Raw genomic sequence first — 17,000 nt, 5'->3', positions numbered from 1 at the left:
TGTCTGCTTTCTTCACTCTCTCCTGTGTAAAAAATATCCTCCAACCTACACAGCAAGCGCTTTTTTGCGAAAAAATTTTTCCCTTATGGGTATCTGGGGAACAAGGTCACCTGATTGTAAAAGCACCAGAAAGTCAGATAGCAACTGATCTGTGAAGCATTTAATCTAAATGCTTTCTAGAAAAAAGAAATGAGGCAGATGAGAAACCTAATTCAAATAGCTAACAGAACAAAGAAACACCACCTACCTGCAAGAGTCCTAGACAGCGGTAAATGTATGCTGACAGGATCTAAGGACACTCTGTAAGGTCTGCTCTCCAGAGTATGGCCACACAAGTGAAATGCTGTCTTTTCCCGTAAGCGGCTGCTGTTTGTGCTGCACCTCATCACAGACTTATGACATTCTTTGTAGGCCCTCAGCAACAGCTCTTCCTTGAATTTAAAACAAATGCATTGAGTTATATTCAAAAATGATGAAATATGCACTAAAATTGCTCACCTGTTTTTTTCTGAAGGAGCAAACAGTTACTACAAATCCACACCATAATTACTACTGTTTCCTAGTACTGAGAAGTACTGGACTGGAGCAATGGAGCATCAGCTGAAGCTAAAGCTAACTAAGAATATGCTTCTGTTCAAAGAGCTACTCTGTCAAACACTGATATCTATGCACTTATTTGAGCTGAACAATTTTAACAGTTTGCCTAGTTTGTACTCCAAATTGCATCATAAGTTCCTGATTGTAGTTGTAGTTCCTCCTTTCTCTCCATACTAAAAATAATAGCAACTCACCCCAAAACAACTTAAAAATAAGATTTTTACAGTCTCCTTTCCCACAGCACAGAGCTCAACTCCAGTACTGAGTAAGACAATTTACAGGGTAATCACACAATTACTGCAAAGCTTCTGCCTTCCACTTTAGCAATTAAAAATGAACACCATATGCTTTCAAATTTTTCAAACTGACAGTTCACTATGAACCTAATACATAAAGTATCGAACGGTGAGAAGTACTTCCTCTTTGTGATTTGTCTGATACTCTACAGTTTTGTCAACCAAATTACATCCTGGGATCCCCTTTCTCAGTGTCATACCGCAGATTAATGCTTTCAGCCTTTTTTTTTTTTTGTGGAAGCCTGTATTGCACAACACTGAGCTTCTTTAAAAAGCTACTACTTAAAAACTCCTTGGTAATATTCACAAAAGGCATGTGTGTAAGAACCCCAGATAACCAATCTGCTTACATCACAGGCACACCATTCTTGGAACATCAAGAGAATGTTCTTTAGCTGCATCTGTATAGCAATGGCTGCTTCCCAGTCAGGGTCCACCTCTATATGCTGACCGATCTGTCTTTTTATCTCCTCCATTCCCTGAAATAGAGATGCCACAAAATACTCAAGCTAGATCACTGATCACAGGCTTAAAACAACAGAAAATCTCATAAGCAAATGGTAAAATACAGATTGTTCAGATGTACCTAAAATTAATGGACATTACTTCTATAAAGTAAACATTACTTTTTCACCCACCCAAGACAGGATTGAAGAATTTATTACCTTAATCATATGTTTATATCCACAATATTGCTATGGACAAAAAGATGAGCAAACAAAAGCATTGTGGTATCTTTATAACAGCAAATTAGAAAGATATTATGTAAATTTTTGTACCTGCATGCAAGTTAAAATCCTTAGGAAAGAAACAAATCCTTCTAAAAATCGCTCCCTCAGACGGTCTGTCCATACTGTAGGTTTGCTGATTAAGACATACCTGTCCCCAAAGAAAACATTATCTTCTTTTGCTCAGATTTCTCTTCTGCTTATTTTTGAATTCTAAATATTAATTGTAATATTCAACACCATCAAATTACATCACTCTCCCCACCTCAAACTCTTCCTTTAGTTTTCACCAAATACTAGGGGTGCTTGGTGCAACTCCATTATTTCAAATTATCAGAACCTGAAGTCCAAGATATTTTGGGTGTTTTGCTTTTACGTTATTCAGTTCATTGAGCAAGAGTAACTTGGGACCTTTAAGGCTGGAAAACACCATGCAAATGAAGATTATACAGCTTTCCCAGAATGATAGTGAATAGAAGCCAAATTTCCCATACTGTCTCAGAATAGATGTATTTTGTTAACAAGATTGTTATTTGAAATAATATCAGTGAGAATCATTAAAAAACTGTCTATACAGAATATAGTTTTAGTATTTAAAAATGTTCAGCTTTCCACTTAAAAATAAAACCTTAGAATTCCATTGTATTTTTCAGGGGGGAGGAATTGGGGGTTTGGCTGGTTTTGCTCTTTTTTTTTTTTAAGCAGTTTTATCATCAGATTCCTGAACTGGAACACCTCATCCTACTTCCAGTTTTTTAAGAACTGTTCAAGCTTCTTGACTTTATGCTTACCTTAGGTCATATATTACTGCATATACCCGGTTCAGTTTGTCCAGGCTGTAGCCTTGGAAGTTGAACTTGTCATTTTTGTCTAGATACTCTGGAAGGACTTCTAGGAGTGTCTCTGTAATAGTGGTAATTACACTTTGCTCTTCAATAAGATGGCGGGCCTACAAGAATTAAAATGAAAACATTTTTCTTCCCTATTTCTGTTGGAGAGAACAGTCATGTTTTGTTTCTTTTGAATCCAGTATTTGTCAACTAAAAATTTTGTAAAAGCTACAAAAGCTCTCATAGTATTTATTATGTATGAAAATGATTTGTATTAACTTGGCACATTTTATTTACTTTGACAGCAACAATCTAACGGACATACCATTCTTTCCAGAGAGATCACATAGAAAAGGACTGAAAGAAACATATAACCTTTAAAAATACAGGTATGCTACTTTTATCCCCAGAGGACTTAACATATTTCACTCACACAAAAAGGCATTTAATCATTTTTTGACACCAAAGAAGTTTTTAACGCTACTTAAGAAGGTTAACACGAAGAGTAAATTCAACATACAAAGTTAATACAGAGAATGTTGCTGCCTAGAACTTCCACTTACTTGCATTCCCTCTATCTTCTGTAATAGATTCTCACATAAACTCAGGCTCATGCTTTCATATTGACCTTAAAAGTCAAAATCATTCATTTTCAACTCAGCAATGTATAAAGACTCTGTCAAGTACAGTACCACACAGTGCATGTGGCACTGCTAGCAATTCTTACGTTTACTTTACATTCCTAGAGTAGACAGGCTACACATACCAGAGTAGGTACAGTGAACATCTGAACTGAGAGTGCTGTCACAGAGAGAACTCTGTCATGATCATCACTGATGTATTCTTTCTGCAATGCTTTGTAATACTGGGAAAAGAGAATATTGGGGAAATTAAATAAATAAAACAAGGCTTAATTTAAAATGTTTCACTTTTTATTTGCAAGAATTATATTTCAAGTGTCCTTCTTCCTTTCTAACAGAAGCAGCTCAAAGAAAAATGCCACAAGGTTCTCAATGCAACAGCGTTTTTAACATGTGACCTTAGCACTGAAGATAAACACAAAATTAACTGCTCTGCCAGACTGCAAAGTTTTTTTTTTAATCTCCTACAACTAATTTTCTCCAAGAAATTAAGTATCTGAAAAAAGAATCAATGAAGACATTAAATTATTATAAACTAAGTCTTCCTCCTTTTCTAGTGAACTGCATTGACAGTTACTCAACAGCTGTCTACAGAAGTGTACAATGAATAATTAAGTCCTCATTTGTTCTGTTTCAGTCCCGGGAAAACCATGAAGTGTCAGTCATCTTCATTAAAATTAAAACCTCATAACAGTAAAAAAAATCCTGGTCTTACATTCTGTCTCTCTTAACTATTGCATCTATTTCATAAAAAGACTGACCAGTTGCACTCTAAGTGCTATTTCAAACTATACAGATAACACTAACAATACTGCATTCATAATATGCATCTTGCATGATCATAAGGAACAAACTGACACAGGACTTAATACACTCTTTAAACACTGAACTAGTAGCTGAAGCTCTTCTTGTTCATAACTTATTTTTATTGAAGTAATTATTAGGTTTTGGGGAAACTTTACAAATCTAATAAAAACTCATAGCATAAGAAGCAAATAATAATTTACCTTTACAAATTCCACAGCAAAATGTTTTTTGTATTCCATTTCCATGAAAAAACTACTGAAGATAAGTTCATGAAGAACCTTCCTTGCCCCTGTTAAGAACCAGTACACCTTACTTCACTTTATTGTAAAAAAAAAAAAAAAAAAAGTAGCTTTTTGTGGAAAACAAACAGATTAAGGAAACGGTAATTAAAAATCATTAAAAGCCTTGAAATAGTTATGAAGTATATGGGCTAAGTCATTCATATCATCTCTCTTACTTTTAACACTTAAAGGTATCTATTTAAAATACATCAAGCGTCAAAGTCACTCACATTTAAGCTACATTTTGTGAAAAGATTGTTCAAAATACATAAAGCAGGAAAAAATTAGAAGGCAAGTAAGTACCCAAAATATCAATTATCTCAGCCTTAAAAATAAAGGCTGTATCAGAAAGCATAATATGAAAACTATAAAGAAATGTAGCGCCACATGCATAACACTTATTTTTACACACTGGTTAAATACATAAAAGATGAATTTGAATTTGCCTCTTCAGCTTGTAGGAAGATGGATACACCAACCTTTATGAAGTTTTGCATCCCAAAGCATCAACTTGCTTATGGAGCACGGCTTTCCAGATCCTGTTTCTTCTTTGAGACATACTTGACAAAAGATCTGTCGAAAGTCACCTATAGGGATAAAACGAGTCATTTATACAAGAATGCTTTGACAATTAAATGACACAAACCAATGAGAAGAGAACTGTGGAATTCTGTTCTTAAGAAGGGAAAAAAGGAAAAAAAGGCACTTAATTATAAATTAGTTCTTAACTGGCCCTCTCAGTGGACATATTCCTACATACACTATCTTTACTAATTTTCTCCTATTATTTTTGCTCACTTTATTAAATTGATCCAGTGAAGAAGAATATTTTAAAATGAACAGCATTTAGACAACTTTGCAAAGCAGATTCTTACTATGCCGGCACAGAAATGCACAGGCTAGGCCAAGGTCCCTGCAATGCAATCTTTCCTAGGATTTCAGGACATTATTTTGCACTTTTTTCACCTATCAGTCAATACAGTATTTAATGAAGCAGTTTTTTGGATCAACACATCGGAGTCCCCATGGGTTACTAAAGTTTGGAAATGAGCTCTTACATTAAAAATTTCAGAAGGATCAGAATGAAGTTTCTGACAGCATGGAAACAAATTGTAAAGAACGTTTTTCAGTTGCTGTTCTACCACATGAAGCAAAACCAGGAAAGAAACAGGAACCATCAGACTACCAAAAAGTTCCAGCTGAGTACAGAATATCAGGTTCTCCAACCATTTACAAATACAATCCAGAAGAGCAAGGACAGGAAGAGCGTTACACTTCAATGTTTGTGCTTGAAGACTTACATAAAACATATTAAAGCACCAGTTAACCTACAACAATTTCCTGGGCCAAAATGCTGCACACAACATGGGAGACTTTTTTGATTTTAGCTCATCTCATCAGCAAAAAAACTAAAATTCTCAGGATTTGCTGGGGCACTGACATTGACTTGTCTACACTCATACTGATGAGTCAACACCTAGCTGTCAGTTGGTATTTTAAATGCAGTAACTTCATAAAACTAAGAAAAGTTATCTAGAAAGAAAAATGTGGATAAGAAACAAGCTTTCAGAGTACTTCACTAGACACCTTGAAATAAACAATTACACAGTCAGGAATTTGTACTGATCAAAAGAACAGGTTGGGGAACTCAAACCAGCAACAAAACAATCAGTGAAATAGATGCATAGTTGGAAATAACTAAAATTTATAATATATATATATTGCGAGAAGAAAAAAAATACAATTCTGATATCTGTATTTTAAGGGAAAGATTGAAAAGGAAGAAAGCATTCAGAAAAAGATAAAAAATCCACTTTATTATCTAACCTTACAACAGAGGCTAAAACAGACCCACAGATTTAACATATCAAAGCAGTGAGTAGAGATTAATCTATGCATGCTTGTAAGGTGAAAAGTTTTATAATGGCTTTAGTTTGGCTTAACACAGATATGACAAAACACAACATTAATCAAAATTAGACAGATTCAGCCAAGAAATTAAGCGTAATCTTCTTTAAAACCAGACATGTCATCAAGCACCAGAGAAATCTATGAGTTTAAAATAATATTTCCACTACTGCACCAATTTTTAAACTAAGCCTTTTTTTATTTTCTTGTTGTTTCTTTAACTGATAGTGTCTAATTAACAGCTATCAGACCTGACGCAGGAATTAATTCAAGTAGAAGATGTATGCTTTCACTGACAGAGATATTCTGCAGCTTTCCACCAGTACCTGGGACTGCAGCTTTCAAGCAAAAGAAGTCATCAAAATAGGGCATGTGATGCCGAAACTGGGGATGAAAAAAATTCTGGAGGAAACGAGAAAGCTCGTATTTTTATAAGGGGGTATCACATATAACAGTGCTAAAGAGAAATTTTTGAAAAAATTACTCGCTAAAATTCTGACATGGCATCGTTCTAACAAAGTTATACTTACGTGAATAGCTCATGAGTTTATTCAGCCAAGAGCCAAGGCGCAAGGCAAACTTCTGGTGAGCCATAACATCAGCATGCAGAACCTCCACATGAAGTGGTCGCTGAGAAACATTTTCAGAATGCCTCTAGGAATCAGGTAAGAATTAGCAGATATAAAAGATAACAGGAATTTCCATTTTTGTCTCCAACATTCATTACCTCCCCCAAGCACATGTTAACAGCAAACCCTAGCAAAAAATAAATTATCATGTTTCTTTTCTGAAGACATGTATCCATACCAAACGTGATAGGATAAGTTCAATTTTAAGAAATTCACAGACAGGCTATAAATGCATGAAAATAATAACTTTAAGACTGTACAACAGACAAGTCTTTGATAGTAATAATGATGAGGTTGATTTTTTTTTAAATGAGTGAATATTTTAGGAAGTTACCTTGATTTCTTCTTTTGCTTCCTGACAAGAGGCATAACGTCCTGCTTTAACAGCTCTCCGACCCTGTTTAAAGAAAATATTGAATACAGGAACAATTTAAAACAGAACCAAATAATCACAAGCCTGATCCTGGGTATGTTTTATTGTTTGTGGAAACTGGGACCAACATCACTTACAGTGCTTTTAGACATCTAGAAGCAAATCAAAATTAACTGGTTTTTTTTCCTAAAGATAATTATTTGAATTAGCAATGGAACATCCTAATGTGAACTTTTGATATATCAATACTATTTGATAATGAAAATGCATATACAGGGTAAAACAGACAAGATGCATTTCCACAGAATACTATAACTAAAAGCCAGATCACCTTTCTTCCTAACACAAAATACAGTCAATCCTGAATTGCTTTTCTAAAATCTTTCCTACTATTTCTTATTCCTGTTAAAGAATAGGAGGATAAATTAAAAGTATGGTTTTATAGTTCTTTCAATAAAGCCAAGAACAGCATCAGCTTAGTTCTCAAGTTCCACTCAATGGCTATCAGAGGTATGGACTTCGAAAACAAGTTTTCTACAAAGTGGAATTACGCATGTGAGGAAGTAGCTGTATGTTGTGGATCTGTTACAAACTAAACAATATGACCTAGTCCTAAGCTGTATTGGGTGCTTTGTAAGATGTCTGATCAACACTGGATCTAAACTCCAGGCTTCAATCAAAACAAACCCTTATAATTCAAAGAACATCAAATGTAACCTTTAAAGTTTCTCTATAAATCATATATGGTTACATACCTGGTACATATTTTACAAACCTTGTAACTACAAGACAAACCTTGTAATTACATAGGACTGACAAAGCAACTACAAATAGAATGCAACTAAATTTCCATTACCTAAACAAAGAAAGACATGAAAAGAAAACACTGTTTATAGACTAAAAAAGAATTCTAATATTATTAAGATCTTCTATAGCTAAATATACATCAAATACATACTCAGCTACAGAAAAATATAGTCTGTGGGTGCAAATACCTAAGTTTTATATTTTTGTGAGGTTAAAAAAAATACAGCTGCAGTTAAGCCACGCACTGAACATGCTTCTCCCCCACATCCCAGGAGGTAAAATACCAAAGAACCATAGAAAGGTTTGGGTTGGAAGAGACCTTAAATATCATCGAATTGCAACCCCCCTGCCATGGGCATGGACACCTTCCACTAGAGGTGTGAATAAACCTTAATATTTACATTAAATGGGACACTGGTTTGAAAAACAAAATAGTAAAATTGACAGGTTTGCCCACATTCCTTCATGGATTCTTCCTAGTTTTATTTGCTTAATTTAAAGCTTTAAGATTCTCGCATGAAGTCTGAGCCAGGAAAAACACTAAGCCTTGCAAAATTCTCATTAGTCTCAACAGTTCTCATTAAATATAACTGAATACGCATATTACTGCCTTTAATGTTTTAACAGTATTTTAACAGTATTTGTCTAAAGAACATCTCATCTGAAAAGAAAAAGAATAGGAGTAAAGAAAATATGTCAAACACAAAAGGAACAACTTCAGGCAAATCAGCTCTTTCCCTTCTCAAGAAGAAAAAATTAATATAGTTTTACAGACGGGGTGGTGGCGTGGCTCTCTACATTAGAGAATCTTTTGATGTTGTGGAACTCCAGGCTGGGAATGATAAGGTTGAATCCCTGTGGGTTAGGATCCGCGGGAAGGCCGGCAAGGCTAGCATCCTGGTCGGGGTCTGTTATAGACCGCCGAACCAGGATGAGGAGACGGATGAGGAGTTTTATAGGCAACTGACAGAAGTTGCAAAATCGTCGGCGCTTGTCCTCGTGGGGGACTTCAACTTCCCGGACATATCCTGGAAACACAACACGGCACAGAGAAAGCAGTCTAGGAGGTTTCTGGAGAGCGTGGGAGATAGCTTCCTGACGCAGCTGGTCAGTGAACCTACCAGGGGTGGTGCCCCGCTAGACCTTCTCTTCACAAACAGAGAAGGACTGGTGGGAGATGTGGTGGTCGGAAGCTGTCTGGGGCAGAGTGACCACGAAATGGTAGAGTTCTCTATTCTTGGCGAGGCCAGGAAGGGGACCAGTAAAACTGCTGTCTTGGACTTCCGGAGGGCTGACTTTGAGCTGCTCAGGACGCTGGTTGGCCGAGTCCCCTGGGAGGCGGTTCTGAAGGGCAGAGGAGTCCAGGAAGGCTGGGCGCTCCTCAAGAAGGAAATCGTGATGGCACAGGAGCGGTCCGTCCCCACGTGCCCAAAGATGAGCCGGCGTGGAAGAAGACCGGCCTGGCTCAACAGAGAGTTGCGGCTGGAGCTTAGCAGAAAAAAGAGGGTTTATAATCTTTGGAAAAAAGGGCAGGCCACTGAGGAGGACTACAAGGATGTAGCGAGGCTGTGCAGGGAGAAAATTAGAAAGGCCAAAGCTCATCTGGAGCTCAATCTGGCTACTGCCGTTAAAGACAACAAAAAATCCTTTTACAAATACATCAACGCGAAACGGAGGACTAGGGAGAATCTCCATCCTTTACTGGATGCGAGGGGAAACCTAGTTACTAAGGATGAGGAAAAGGCTGAGGTGCTTAATGCCGCCTTTGCCTCAGTCTTTAGCGGCAATACCGGTTGTACTCCGGACACCCAGTGCCCTGAGCTGGTGGAAGGGGATGGGGAGCTGGATGTGGCCTTGGCTATCCATGAGGAAATGGTTGGCGACCTGCTACGGAGCTTGGATGTGCGCAAGTCGATGGGGCCGGATGGGATCCACCCAAGGGTACTGAGAGAACTGGCGGAGGAGCTGGCTGAGCCGCTTTCCATCATTTATCGGCAGTCCTGGCTATCGGGGGAGGTCCCGGTTGACTGGCGGCTAGCCAATGTGACGCCTATCTATAAGAAGGGCCGCAGGGCAGACCCGGGGAACTATAGGCCTGTCAGTTTGACCTCAGTGCCGGGGAAGCTCATGGAGCAGATTATCTTGAGGGTCATCACGCGGCACTTGCAGGGCAAGCAGGCGATCAGGCCCAGTCAGCATGGGTTTATGAAAGGCAGGTCCTGCTTGACGAACCTGATCTCCTTCTATGACCAAGTGACGCGCTTGGTGGATGAGGGAAAGGCTGTGGACGTGGTCTACCTTGACCTCAGTAAGGCTTTTGACACCGTTCCCCACAACATCCTCCTCAAGAAACTGGCTGCTCGGGGCTTGGACTGGCGTACGCTTCGCTGGGTTAGAAACTGGCTGGATGGCAGGGCCCAGAGAGTTGTGGTGAATGGAGTCAAATCTGGTTGGAGGCCGGTCACTAGTGGAGTCCCCCAGGGCTCGGTACTGGGGCCGGTCCTCTTTAATATCTTTTTCGATGATCTGGATGAGGGCGTCCAGTGCACCCTCAGTAAGTTTGCAGATGACACCAAGCTAAGTGCGTGTGTCGATCTGCTCGAGGGCAGGAAGGCTCTGCAGGAGGATCTGGATAGGCTGGAGCGATGGGCTGAGGCCAACTGCATGAAGTTCAACAAGGCCAAGTGCCGGGTCCTGCACCTGGGCTGCAACAACCCCAAGCAGAGCTACAGGCTGGGAGATGAGTGGCTGGAAAGCTGCCTGGCCGAGAAGGACCTGGGAGTATTGGTGGATAGTCGGCTGAATATGAGCCAGCAGTGTGCCCAGGTGGCCAAGAAGGCCAACGGCATCCTGGCCTGTATAAGAAGCAGTGTGACCAGCAGGTCGAGGGAAGTGATTGTGCCCCTGTACTCGGCTCTGGTGAGGCCGCACCTCGAGTACTGTGTTCAGTTTTGGGCCCCTCGCTACAGGAAGGACATGGACGTGCTCGAGCGAGTCCAGAGAAGGGCGACCAAGCTTGTGAGGGGTCTGGAGAACAAGTCTTACGAGGAGCGGCTGAGGGAGCTGGGCTTGTTCAGCCTGGAGAAGAGGAGGCTCAGGGGCGACCTCATCGCTCTCTACAGTTACCTGAAAGGAGGCTGTAGAGAGGTGGGGGTTGGTCTATTCTCCCACGTGCCTGGTGACAGGACGAGGGGGAATGGGCTAAAGTTGCGACAGGGGAGTTTTAGGTTGGATGTTAGGAAGTATTTCTTTACCGAAAGGGTTATTAAGCATTGGAACGGGCTGCCCAGGGAGGTGGTGGAGTCACCATCCCTGGAGGTCTTTAAAAGACGTTTAGATGTAGAGCTTAGGGATATGGTTTAGTGGAGTACTTAGTGTTAGGTCGGAGGTTGGACTCGATGATCTTGAGGTCTCTTCCAACCTAGAGAAATCTGTGAATCTGTGAAAACTTTCTTGAAGAATGGCATACTTCTACAAGTGCTGATTAACAATTATTCTGCAACATGACTTTGTCTCTCCTTGATCTCCCGTGTCCCAGAAAGGAAGATTCTACGATCAAAAGACTATAGTGGCCCTTCCTAACAATTAAAAAGTGACCTTTTCACACATCCAGAATGTACTAACCTCTTTATCTATGGCAGTAGTATGCAACTGGGCTTCACCAAGTTCACAGCCGAGTGCTCTTTGAAGGCTATAGATGACGTGATCATAAGAATGATGTTCATCATTGAAAAGGACACAGTAGTAGCTGTCTACCTTCTCTCTACTGGGAAAAAGCCAATATTTCATCATACAACTGAAAATAAAAATGTAAATAACATCCTATCCAATATAAACAACATCTTACTTAAAAGCTTGAGAGAAATCTATAACAAAAATCAAGCTTTTTCTTCATGTTAAAGACACATCCCAAAACTCCCTTACCATATGTACCAGAAAAATCTGCATAAACCATATACCAAGTACAAAAGAGATTTACATTACCTGAATATTCTATTATTATTCCCTTTGCCATTTTATGATCCCATTTGTCATTTTAACCTGACACAGAACAGTCTTTTTTCCATTTGGAGCACAATCACACACACTATTTTTTCCATAAACTATCAAACATTTTTCTCAGTATAATTGTAGGTCAAAATTCCTCTGTTTACAGAGCTTCAGGCACTAATAAGTTTGCATGAACGTAGTAATGCCAACAGGCCCAAAAAAAAGAACCAAAATTTTTAACACCTCAGAGAGAAAGTTTGAAATGCTCCTTACCTAATTGTGAGCTCCGGAGGCAGTTCCTTCTCTTCTTCCCATATAAGCATATCTACCATGTATTTTATCACGGAAGGAAACACCCTCCTAGAGTGTTCCATAACTTCTTCATTTAACTGACATTCAGAATTCTGTAAAACAGGAGATAACATCAATATGCAAAAGAAATTTTAAAAATTAAAGAAGGGCTGGTAGGATACCTTATTACTAGAAAAATTTCAGGAAATAATACTTTTCATGATTTTGAGGCAAATTCATCGCACCTAAATTCTTTTTAAAATGATTTCATCCCAAGGGTTCTCCTTAGTATTCCAAGAGTTTCATCATTCATTTCATTCATTTTTAATCTAGGCTGTGAAAGGCCTCACCAAATGTTTTAGTAAATTTCAATTTCTTAAAAAGCTGATAAAAAGCTTTCTGTACACCTGATGATATTATAAAGTTTGCAGTCCAAATCTGTTTTTTTTCCTGCTTTGCTTACTTTTACAGGTTTTCTCCCAAATATTTGATACTCCTTGAACAGAATCATCTGAGGAAACATAACTCCGTTTCTTTCAGAAATACCTAAGAATGACACTCTTGAAAAGCTCCTGAATCAACCATGCAGTGACATCTACCCATTTATGACTGCTAAAAAAAAGATCAAGTAAAATTCTGTTGTGTCCATACAATGCAATGTACTAGAGGAGAAGTGTAAATGCATTAACATAAAAAACTGCTTACAAAGCTCTGAAAAACAGACCTGCTAAGCATTAGAAGAAAAACTTGTGGTCAAATATATAATCTAAAAGGTCTGCCAATGAAATCATGATATATAAATATCACTGTGTACATAATTTTGAATACGTTCGTGATAGATCTTTGTAATTAAGACTGCAAATACCTTGGCTAAATACTTTTCACTTAGGTGAACATTTAATTGATGAAATGAGATCTCCAATGAAATCTCTATTAATAAATGTCACAATAGAATGAAATTAAGATACATCTAATATAAATTGAAAGGGTAAAAGAATTTGCTCAAATTATGCCTCCAAAACGCATAATAATCCATGCTTCAAGTACGCTTCAAGAAACAAGTTTGTTGAAGAATAAACAACTTATGTTTCAGATAGCAAGGTTTAAAATAACTCACGGCCAATTTGTTATTTAAACCAAACGTGCCTAGAAAGGTAGGTTTTTTTTCCATCTCATCTCTGACAAATTTTTAAAATTCCTCAGTTTTCAAGGATATCAAGGATATATTCAGGCAAAAAGTGGTTTTGTTTGTTTGGTTTGGTTTGTTTGTTTCTTAATTATTATTATTTCTGGCTTAGCAAAGACAATTTGTAATAAATAGGGAACAGATGACTCTTAAAAGGATTGTTTTTCTGAGGCCATATTGCATACATGCATACAAGCTGTGCAAAACTGAGAACACTTTGCATCCTTACAAAAATCCAAATTAAACCTATATTCAACTAATGTACACCTCGTATCATAACTAATTTTTTCTAATCATGTCAGAATAGAATTTTCTAATCATGTCAGAATAGAATGCAAAACTCAGGAAAAAAATACCTGAAGCAACATATTTGCTGACATTCTTTTTGAAAATGGCTTTCAAGATGGGGTATTTCTTTTTAACGTACTGCTTTCTGAGGTACAATAAGCATGAGAAATCCTAGTTTGAGGTCGGTTTTAAACCACAGAGACTTATTTTCCAGTGCTAGTGACAGAAAGCTCACCAGAAGTAAATGAGAAAAAAAATTGTTCAGTAACACAGTAATGTGGGGAAAAAAGCATCATCAAAATCGAGTACTGTAACTAAACTATCCAATAGTAATCTATTTGTAAATAATAGCTGAATAGTACAGATAAAGAAAAGTGAGACACTGACATTTTTATTCAGAATCAGAGACAGAAATGGATGAGACAGGCTGTTGGAGCTGCTCTATTGTTTTTACTTTTTGTTTGGAGACGATATATGTTTTACCCCAATAAATACCTTCACCAAGGAAATCCTCATTCAACTCAATTGGACCTGCCACATGAATCATACGATACGTACTTTTATAGAAAGAAAAAAAGATTATTCCTGTATAAGTCCCAGAATTCCTAATATTTACAATATTTATTCTTTCACTTTAAGCAAAATTCTTACTTCTTTTGGAGAACCTGATGCTCCAGGCTCATGTTTAGTACACACTGGTCCAGCCTTCCATGCCTCCGTATCCCCACAGTCACAAAACCCACCTCCAGTGGAACTATGCATCTGTAAAAGGCATGAATTTCAGTCATGAAATATGTACATGAACAATGAGACACAAACAAAAACGTGCAATATTTAAGTCAAACACAAGTATAAATACCTACCTACAAAATACAAGGGTGCCTGTGTAAACTGCAGACTTACCACAACTAATTTATTTTTTTTTTTTTAGCTAGAAAAGTTGTCAGAGAAGCAAAGGAAAAAATAGAAACTTTTTGAGCAGGAAATAAATGGGAAAATACAGTTGCTGTTGCATCTTCAACAAATCTAACAAGAGGTAGATGAAAAAACATGCCTAATGAATAAGCATTTCATAAATGGCAAAATAGTATTTCTGGGCTTCCTAGCAAAATTATAGGGGTGATGCTCAACACCATCTTTACAAATTACTCAGAAAAGTTAAAAAATAATTTTAGAAGATGTGTGTATTAAACAGGTACTACAACTTAGTAGTACCTCTAGTCCTAACCAAAGAAAATAAGACCTAATCAGCATCTAAATACATTCTTGCAACTTTAACCTCACATTAATTACACTTGCAGAAACACTGACTCTTCATTTTGGCAGAAAGTTCAGATGAAACTCAGGCAAAAATAATTATCCATAGCTTACTCTAAAACCCCAATTCTAAAATAATTATAAAAACACTAAGTGACCCAATAAAAAACATTCAAAAATTCATTATTTACTTGATGTGTTTTAAAATAACCTGATCTAATTAGACAAGCTTCAAGCAGGAGATTGACTAGGTGACCTCATTAGGTCCCTTCCAACCTAAATTATTCTATAAACATTTGAAGAATACAATCTGCGTTCTTTAAATCATGTCTTTAAAATGAAAATGCAGCACAACTGCTACTATTTCCAGGCTGCTGTTTTGCCTGAAGAAAACAGTCTTGAGTTACTGAAAAATATGGAAAAGACAACAGGATACCAAACTGGCATCTCAACTCAGCTGTGATTCCAAATTGCTGTGTAATCATTATTGGCTGTTTTCCTGGGTTACCGTCTTATTCCTCCGTAAACTATGAGTGTTCACACAGGTATATGGAAGTTTTGCATAAGCAAGGCAGCTTTGTACATCTTTGAATAAATATTTACAACACATTTTCAGATCAGTAGACTTATGCAGAGGAGTAGAATATTTCATTTCTTCCCCAATAATTTCGGGATTGCTGGGACGTTCTTCCAAACTCTCAGTGAAACATATGCGCTTAAAGGGGATTTATGACCAATTCATAGTACAAGTAGGGCAAATCTCTGAAACAGACAATGCCAATTAATAAAATGAAAAAACACAAAAAAATCTAACCCAGTTTTCAGTGGTGAAGGATAACTGAATACATGTTTCTGTACATTTTCCTCACTCCTTGCAGCAGAATTAGACCAGCTTTAAAAATAAACACTGCTGTTCTCTGTTTTGGCTTCCAACACTATTAAAATTAAGAGGTATCAGTGTGGAGGGCAAGCAAACAACGGGCCTACAAAGCAAACAGTAGACAACAGCTTAGGCAAAGACTTAGTGAAGTATTATTTAAAAGATCTTTCTGTAGTTAAAGCATGGGACTCTCTCAAAGATAACACAGATTTGTCTCAAAGAGAATCAAGAGGATATCAGAAAGAGATGATCAAGTTCCACAACAAACTCCTTAAAAAGCTGATGCTTAACATTCCTTTTAACTTTTATAGTCCATGCTCTAAGCCTGAAGTAGTTTATGGATATCGAAATGGAGAAACAGTGGAAACGTGGAGACTGCATCAGTGATAGAAGCAATGAAATAATGGTCTCTGTAGACACATCCATTCTAAATTTCCAAACAGAATGTACTCTTGTATATATAGTACTGAAAAGGACTTGCAATAGGACTGTCATCTTCAGTCACAGCTTTTTGCTCTGGCATATACTATGTGATGTTGCCAAAGAGAACAACAACATATGCATTCATAAACACTTCCTACCCTTTGATTTTCTTAACTTATAAACTTACTGTTCTTTAAAGAGGCTTTATGTAGTTAGAAATGTGAGAAAGATTGAACTGATGAGTAAATTAGATTTTTTCTTGAATGAAAATTATTAGTTTATATGCAATTTCCTATATCTTCAAGTAAAATCTTTTCTAAATCTACGAGTAAAATTTCTTAAGATATTCGTACCTTGTACCGGTGGTTCTTGTGAATGCTGTTCTGAAAGCAGTCCATACAGAGTACACAAGTTGGATCAACTGCACAGTCTCTGCAAAAAAAAGGTAATCGGAAAACTTGCTAAAACAAACACGCAACTCTTGCACACAAAAGAAAATGTTATTCTGAAAACTGAGATTAACAACAGGTTCAAATTAGAAAAACATTGGCTATTCCACATCACAGAAGTATGAAATCCATTTTTTTAGGCTTGAACCAAATACCTGCCATTTCAAATTCCATTAGAAACATGCTTTATTTCCACTTTTTAAAACTTGTTGTTAACATTTATATCTTCACCAGGAATGAACAGCTATTAAAAAAAAAAAAAACAAGACTGACTCTTAAGTTCCCTTTACTATGGTTTCCAGCAATTGTAGCTAGTTTGCTATGCTACATTTATGCCAG

The 17,000-nt window shown here is 37.4% G+C and overlaps 1 protein-coding gene across 4 annotated transcripts in view; it reads right to left on the bottom strand.

The window, feature by feature from the left end:
- UBR1 (ubiquitin protein ligase E3 component n-recognin 1) overlaps positions 1–17,000 on the bottom strand; it is a 69,446-nt gene that overhangs the window by 36,782 nt on the left and 15,664 nt on the right. For 3 of the 4 annotated variants that reach the window (XM_080595924.1, XM_080595921.1, XM_080595922.1), the window contains 13 exons: positions 16,566–16,644; positions 14,304–14,414; positions 12,161–12,291; positions 11,522–11,663; positions 7,052–7,114; positions 6,619–6,742; positions 4,660–4,767; positions 4,100–4,188; positions 3,218–3,316; positions 2,413–2,570; positions 1,673–1,772; positions 1,244–1,372; positions 248–431 (listed from right to left, as the gene is read on the bottom strand). In XM_080595924.1, the coding sequence (XP_080452050.1) occupies positions 248–431; positions 1,244–1,372; positions 1,673–1,772; positions 2,413–2,570; positions 3,218–3,316; positions 4,100–4,188; positions 4,660–4,767; positions 6,619–6,742; positions 7,052–7,114; positions 11,522–11,663; positions 12,161–12,291; positions 14,304–14,414; positions 16,566–16,644 (1,517 nt within the window). The remainder of the gene's footprint in view (positions 1–247; positions 432–1,243; positions 1,373–1,672; positions 1,773–2,412; positions 2,571–3,217; positions 3,317–4,099; positions 4,189–4,659; positions 4,768–6,618; positions 6,743–7,051; positions 7,115–11,521; positions 11,664–12,160; positions 12,292–14,303; positions 14,415–16,565; positions 16,645–17,000) is intronic. The other variant, XM_080595923.1, reaches the window with a different exon arrangement.

Source organism: Anser brachyrhynchus (genome assembly GCF_964034855.1).
Source record: "Anser brachyrhynchus genome assembly, chromosome: 5".
NCBI lineage: Eukaryota > Metazoa > Chordata > Aves > Anseriformes > Anatidae > Anser > Anser brachyrhynchus.
Note: the sequence above shows the minus strand (reverse complement) of the source record. Positions and strands in the feature narration are given on the sequence as shown.